The sequence below is a fragment of the Papilio machaon genome, chromosome Z (genome assembly GCF_912999745.1).
Source record: "Papilio machaon chromosome Z, ilPapMach1.1, whole genome shotgun sequence".
In the NCBI taxonomy this organism is placed as follows: Eukaryota; Metazoa; Arthropoda; class Insecta; order Lepidoptera; family Papilionidae; genus Papilio; species Papilio machaon.
The window spans coordinates 9,648,325-9,656,610 of NC_060016.1; the positions used below are offsets into that span (position 1 = coordinate 9,648,325).

The 8,286-nt window shown below is 29.6% G+C and overlaps 1 protein-coding gene across 1 annotated transcript; it reads left to right on the forward strand.

The window, feature by feature from the left end:
- Positions 1-336: 336 nt before the first annotated feature.
- On the forward strand, positions 337-5,795 carry LOC106717100 (putative serine protease K12H4.7). Its single transcript, XM_045686136.1, has 9 exons — positions 337-578; positions 666-853; positions 1,681-1,916; positions 2,489-2,624; positions 3,612-3,759; positions 4,168-4,327; positions 4,577-4,709; positions 5,057-5,226; positions 5,645-5,795. Exons 1-9 carry the CDS (start codon positions 381-383, stop codon positions 5,755-5,757), a joined length of 1,482 nt encoding a protein of 493 aa, XP_045542092.1. The 5' UTR covers positions 337-380; the 3' UTR covers positions 5,758-5,795.
- Positions 5,796-8,286: the final 2,491 nt, after the last annotated feature.

Consider the following 8,286-nt stretch of genomic DNA (forward strand, 5'->3'; position numbering starts at 1 on the left):
AAATGTACTTTAGACGCTTTGGTTCAATAAGTTAAAAATTAAAATCATAGTGATTCATATTCGTATTTTTTTGCTATCAAAAACATTTCTGAATAATGGTTAAGGAAGGTCACGACTCGAAAGTCCTAAATAAAAAAGGAAATTATAGATTTAACATTGTAGGTGGAGCCTAGTTAGTAGTTATTTTATATTTGAAACTGGTCACACTTATCACACCACAAATTCGTTTCGAACTAACGTTATAACGTAAACAACAAATACTTCAGTGCTTTTCGTTCCGTGTTCTCAACTTCTCGCAAGTAAATTGCAAACAACTGTTTATTTTTTATTGAAACTTAGTATTTTTTTATATTAGCTATAATAGTGATTTACTTTACAAAATGTGGTTAAAAACCTCATTAAATTTGCTATTTTATTTCGTGTTATGCCATGGAAGTAAAGAATTTCGTCTCGGTAGAAGTAAAAATGGTAACCTAGGTGTTCCCGGTGAATATTCTGGTGAAAAAGTACCACCTGCGCAGTGGTTCAAGCAAAAGTTAGACCATTTTAGTCCCACTGATTTACGTAGTTGGAAGCAGGTAAAAAAAAAAACTAGTTTGTTTCTATACTTAAAATGTATAAAAGGTGAAAACTTTTATATTAAACCTCCATTAATACTTTAACAGCGATATTATATCAACGACAGCTTTTATGACTATAAAAATCCTGGTCCTATATTTCTAATGATTGGCGGTGAAGGACCTGCCGATCCCAGATGGATGGTAAAGGGAGCTTGGATTGATTATGCAAAAAAATTCAATGCTCTCTGTATCAATTTAGAACACCGATATTATGGAGCTAGTCATCCCACTGAGTAAGTAAAATAATTTAGGAGGAAGTTTTTTACCATTGGACCAATTGATTCATATTCCCATCAGCCCAACAGGAAAAAATCCATCAGGTCATTTGATTATTTGGATTATTTCCCAGAAATAATAATTTATGGTCTTAAATATTTTGGATATAACTTAAATAAATTACTATACCACAATGTGTTATCTGTGTAATATTGTTAATAGTTTAAATTTTCATTACAGTTAATGTTTAACCAAGATATTTTAACAGTGATAATCATGTATAAAATGACAAAGAAAATTAGACTTTTTGGGGCCAGTGGATGTTTATCCACTGTTGGGTTCAGTGCCAGAGATTGGTCCAATAGGACCCTCATCAAGGCAGGCAACACAACAGGACTTAACATGTTCTATGCTTCTATTACATGACAATTATTTCATGTAACAATAAACTTTGGTTGCACTGAACTCTACAATCTATAATAATAAAAATATAGCTTGTACACTTACCACCATTGCATTAACTTTGTACCAATTTTAATTTACAATGAATTACTTATTTATTATTTCACAATACCGTTTCCAATCTAAGCTAGTGTTCGACAAATATAATTTATCTTTATTAATAGTAAAAATATATTAATATTGACAACCATGCCTTCAATGACATTAACTGACAGTTATTTTTTATAAGAATAATATAGTTTTAATTATACTAACAAACTCCTTTGTTAGTGTGCCAGTGACAATGAAATATTGCTTTTTATATAAAGTTAAAATTTTTATTTTTCTTAATTAACAATATAAAAATAAATATCACTTATTACAAACATGATTTACATTTCAGAGACTTGAGCACGAAAAACTTGCAATACTTATCATCAGCACAGGCATTAGCAGATTTGGCAAATTTCATAACGGCTATGAATGATAAGCTCAAGTTAAATCGTGAGGTGAAATGGGTGGCATTTGGTGGTTCTTACCCGGGATCATTGGCTGCTTGGCTAAGAATGAAGTATCCTCATTTGGTGCATGCTTCAGTTTCATCAAGTGGACCATTGCTTGCAAAAGTTAATTTTATGGGTAAGTTATAATACTTCCGTTATGTTCAACATAATAAAAGGTAGCCTTAATCACAATTCTACTTTGTTTCTATAAAATAGAAATTATTGGATTATCACAAATGCATAGTACATTCCAAATTTCATTTCTTATGTATCAATCAAATTGAATAAATTGCAACTAATTAAAATAATAATGTTGTTATCAGTCTGCACTAGGCCAGTGCATTTGAGTATAGTGTTGCCAGGCGTCCGGATAAAGCCGGACATAGGTAGGCTTTTTGATTGCGTGTCCAGCCAAAATAAACGGCTTTTTACATTTCCCAAACGAGAGTGTACTTATTAATACTGAGACAAAATCCTAAATAATATAGGGTGTCCAACCTTTCTACCCAAATGTCCGGCCAAACTGGCTGGTCTGTCCTGCTAGTAGGTTTGGCGACCTGGCAACCGTATTTGAGTAAGATCTAGTTTATAACTTAGGGTAGGCTCGAACCCCACGGTGAAAACATATATGAGGTGACAACAATAATTGTGGTAGTCATTTTTCTGTCTTTAATGGACTGATGTATCTTATAATGTATTTTCTTACAGAATACTTTGAAGTTGTAGTAAATGCTCTTCGTGAAAAGACTGGCAGTGAGGATTGTGTCAACCAATTGCGTAATGCTCATGCACAGATAGAAGGGTTAATTAAAACACAGCCAGAAGAGATTGAAAATGAATTCAGGTAACACTTTACAATATAAATATAATAGATATATTACTTTTTATATCTTACTAATATTATAAATGCTAATATTTAAATAGATGGATGTATGGATAAATGTTTGAAGGTATCTCTAAAACAACTGCATGGATCTTGTTGAAATTTGGCATAGATATAGAACATTGTCTGGAAGAACAGATAGGCTACTACTTAGGTTTTATTTTACTTCGCGCGGGCTACAGCGAGTATTTACATAATGAAGAATAGGTTCTTTGTCATGTCCTACATGATATTAGGTGGCGATGAGGTTGAAAGACGGTCTTATCATGAATTGCCCAGTTATTTGTATATGTACATATCCTTTGTTTTCTTATTTGCAAGTCATGAACTTTATTTTTAATTGGTTTATTGATAAATATGTAACCAAAGGTTATTATATGTCTTTGATGGTGCAATTTGAACTTTATTTGTATCATAAACAAGGCAATTATTTATTAATAACATTAAAGTGAAACATAGTGCTCTTAGGATTTCTAATATAAGGAACTTATCCCAAGTTTTTAATGTATAGACAAATTAATATGTAAGAAAGTAACAAGAGTTTTACGCTGGATAGTTATCAACAGAATTGTGTCAAATAGTCTAGAATTTCTATCTACAATATGCATTTATACTTCAGTTTTTAAAAGCAAAATATCCTTTACTGTCACAGTTATATTTACGACTCTATTCATAATTTGTCGCCGTTAGTAATGGAATGTATGTTAAGTATTTATGATTTATTATAAAAATAACCTTGTTCTAAAAAAATACCTTTGGAAATGTTCATTGTTTATAATTTATGGAATGTTCAATACTTAAGTTTAATGTGCAATTATTTAAATTACTTTACAGCTGAAGGCTAAAGTGAAATCTTTAAATTGATTTAGCAAAAAATAACTATCCATGCATATATTAAGGTAACCTATTCAAGGTTATGAAACAATAAGTTTAATATATTTTTTTCAGAACTTGCATGCCCTTTTCAAAGGCAACGGAGAATGATATGAAAAATTTCTTCAATTCAATAGCTGATGATTTTGCTGACCTTGTACAATATAATGAGGACAATCGTATTAGTGCTGATACTAAGTACAGAAATATCACCATCAATTCTGTGAGTAAATTAAAATTTAATTTAAATATATACTAGAAATGTTTTTAATTTATGTTCTGGCATACTTTGCAATCTTCTTCTATATATATAAAAATGAAACCCTATATCCCTTGTTCACGCCATCACGCGTGAACAGTTGGACCGATTTCACTTTTTTTTTGTTGTATTTGTTATTGTCAGAAGTTTCTTACGACAGAAAAAAATTAAAAAATGTAGATGGATGTTTGTTTGAAAGTATCTCCTGAAAGGCTTAATGGATCTTAATGAAATAAAACATAGTCTGGAAGAACATACACATATTAAGTTTTTTTTTAATTCCGCGCAGACGAAGTCGTGGGCAGTAGTGTAAAAAAAGTAAACAAAAAGTATATAAAACTAAGTAGTGAAATATAATATTACATAACACAGGTGTGCAAGTTGTTAACAGAGCCGGGTGATGAAGCTCCATACAAACGTTTAGCTGCCTTCAATTCTATTATGTTGAACAAATCGAATCAAACTTGTTTGGACTACAGCTATAATAATATGATTAATGATTTAAGGAACACCAGTTTAAGTTCCGAAGGAGGTAATTTATTCATGCTTTTTATTAAAATAATTAAATAATTAAGAACAATTTTTGTTTTTCAGAATTTTCTACAAATATTATAAAAATTTGTTTAGTATTTTACTTTTGCTTTAATATTAAAAAAAAGCAAATGCAGATAATGTTTTTTTTGATGTTTTTAGAATTTATAATCTTGAAATAAATGATGTATACATATTTCAGTTAGATAACGAAGTTCAACAAAGATCATGTTATCTAATTTAATTTTAGGTCGTCAATGGATGTATCAAACTTGCACCGAGTTTGGTTTTTATCAAACATCCTCAGGAGAAGTTAATATATTTGGTGATCATTTTAAATTGGACTTCTTTGTGCAACAGTGTCAAGATGTTTTTGGTAAAAAGTAAGTGCCCATAGACTTAATAGTTTTTTTTCTCTTATTTAATCTTCTATATCTATATATATAAAAGAAAGTCGTGTTAGTTACACTATTTATAACTCAAGAACGGCTGAATCGATTTGACTGAAAATTGGTGGGCAGGTAGAATAGAAAACAGGGTAAAAATGATCCTATGTCCGTTTCCTGGTTCTAAGCTATTTTGCCCATCAATTTTCAGTCAAATCAGTTCTACCGTTCTTGAGTTATAAATAGTGTAACTAACACGACATTCTTTTATATATATAAAGATTAATTTTTTATTCACGAAATAATTTGGCATACATATTTATTTATTTATTTCTTAATTTCAGGTTTAACAAAGAATTCATAGAGAATGCAGCTGAATGGAGCAACAGTTATTACGGTGGACTAGATATAGCTGTGGATAGAGTTGTGTTTGTCCATGGTTCAGTTGATCCGTGGCATGCTCTTGGTATCACCACCACAAAAGATAATAATGCACCAGCTATTTATATACATGGTAAGTATTATTAACTTCAAATTAATAAAAAAGTCTTACGAAAAATGTGCATTACATAATTCAAAATATTTACACGAACAATTGTTGTCATAATTTGTTTAGTTTACTCTTTCTCTCTATCTCTCTTGTCAGAAATTTACAGAAATTTTCATGACAAACAAAAATCATCAAAAAAAAATTGTTCATTTGAAGAAAAAAAAACATGACTGATTTTATCGCTGACCTTGGAATAAATATATCACCATCACATTTTAATCATAGAAATTGATATTTAAGCCTATATACTTAAATGTACACTTACATACCCACAAACATTACCCTTAAGACGGGCAAAAATAAAAAAGTTCATGTTTTTATCCAAAGCTATGTAAAATATTATAAAAAGTATGTCGAATTACATAAATATATATGTGTACAGGTACTGCTCATTGTGCTAACATGTATCCGGCAAGTGAGAATGATCTACCTCAACTGACGGAGGCGAGAGTTGAAATACAACAATACCTTGATACATGGCTGTCACAACCTTAAACTTTTATTATATAATACTTTTTATATTTTCTAGGTAGTAATAAAGTGGTTACCATATTGTTTACTTTACCATTTTATCTAGTGTCAAAATATTAATGCAAATAATAAAAAATAAATAAATTCATAAATCGTTATCTGATAACTAGAATTCAGTGCTATATTTTTATAATTTCATAACGTTTTAGGTTATTCATTGAACTATATTAATATTTGTGAAGTAAATTTTAAAGTTTTGTTTCCATAGTATAAAAACATTTAAAAATTGGTGATCATAAATATATCAACATCAGGAATATTATAAGAATTAGCTTTTATAAATCCTGTTTCACACATAGCTGAACGAAATTAACTTTAACAAATCGTTTTTTAATAGTAAATTTACAATGTTTTTGTCAAGTAACGTATAATAGCTGTAAACGCTGCACTGTTATGAAATTGCTTTAACATTATGACGTCACAAGTATGGTGGCCAATCGTGATGCGTTCAGTCACGTGATTTTTCTTTCAATTTAATTGATTTTTAATCGCTTATAATTAATTGAAAAAAAAAATCGTTTTTTACTTTACATATCAATAAAATTAATAATTAAGTTTTATAAAATATTAAAAAAAAAATTTTTCAAAATCCCAATTGCACTGAAAGTTGTAAATTCTAAAGTATTCTTCATAAAAGACTATTATTTGCATAATTGTATAACATTTGGCAATCTTTTTTTACTATTTCACTTCACTTAATACTCGTAGTTCTAAAAGATTCACTTGCAATCTTTTGACGAAATTATCACTTAACTGGGATCATGATTAAGTGCCAGCTTATTCAATATATACATATATATAAATAAATAAAATTATAAAAAAAGGCATCCAAAGACTTTTATAGAACTACCTATAAGTATAAAATAGTAAGATATAAGAAATCTCCTATTATTTTACTCATTAAAATGTGTAAAATTTTATAAATTAAGAAAAAAAAACTAAAAATGACTTGTTATACTCGAAAATTCAATTCCTATTTTTACTTTTTTGTATTTCAATTATAATAAAATTGCTTTGAATTATATCTGTACCAGAGAATATTTTAGTTTTATTTACCTTGAGAAAATAATTATTTAGATAATGTATTTTATACCATTAATTGAATGCTGAATAAAACAACACATATTGGTTTATGTACAAATATAAATTAACATTTGATAATTATTCTACAGTGATAAATGCCAGCAAAAACATCAGTTTATTTTATATTTAAATCTGTATATATAAAAGAAAGTCGTGTTAGTTACACTATTTATAACTCAAGAACGGCTGAATCGATTTGACTGAAAATTGGTGGGCAGGTAGCTTAGAACCAGGAATAGGACATAGGATAATTTTTACCCCCTTATCTATTTTTTATTCCGCGCGGACGGAGTCGCGGGTAAAAGCTAGTCTAATATAAAAAAACAACAGTTGCAGGAATTGTCCTCGCTCAGTGAAATACCACGACCACACAGAAGACAGACGTGAAGTGGAAGTAATTCCGCCTTTCGTCTGATGAGTGTGGTGCTGGAGGACTAATTTTAGTACTTTCCCTTCCCACCTTTTCTTATAAGGAAAGAATGAGAAGGGGAGGTGGATTTGATGAAAGAGATGCATAGGAAGGTTAAATATTCTTTTTTTGTGCGTCTCCTTCGTCGATTAAGGGTAGACAGCACATCTGTAATTGCGAATTTCTATAGGTAGCGGTTCGCCATTTCGGCGAATTCATATGGCGGCTTGCTCGTAATATAAAAGACCACCACCACCTTGTAATATAAAAAAACACATTCACAAATGCCTTTATTAAAATACTATGTAAAGTTTTCTAATAGATGTTTTTAATAATCTTAATTAATAAAAATTGCACTAACATTGCTAACCCTAATAGTGGAATATGATTTATTATTAAAAATTATATTAATTTAACACAAAAATAACAATATATTTTTATTGTTACCTCTATCAAGGAATTATGTCTGATTGGACTTTTTAATATATATCGACGCTGGAAAGCGTAAACGCTGTAACCCCGAAAATATGAACTTTACAGGAGAGCCAAAAAATGATAACTCGTGAGCTGATACGCCTACAAGCATGCGGTATTTAGCAATGTTGTGTAGTTTGTGCTAACCTATAATAAAATCATTATCGTTTAATAATGGTTGAAATTATTAACGTGTGAAAAACATATTCGCGATTTCAAGGGTTACAGCGTTTATGCTTTCCAGCGTCGATATAAAAGTATATATTAATTTCATTATGAACAAAAAATTATTTCTTATTACTATTTTGGACACAGCCTTCTTATAATTAATTTCATTTTATGTATCTTAATTTGTATATAAACGTTGTATATAATCTAATATATAAAATTCTTGTGTCACAATGTTCGTCACCGTACTCCTCCGAAACGTCTTGACCGATTCTCATGAAATTTTGTGAGCATATTCAGTAGGTCTGAGAATCGGCCAACATCTATTTTTCATTTATTATTTTTTTTTTACTGCGCGC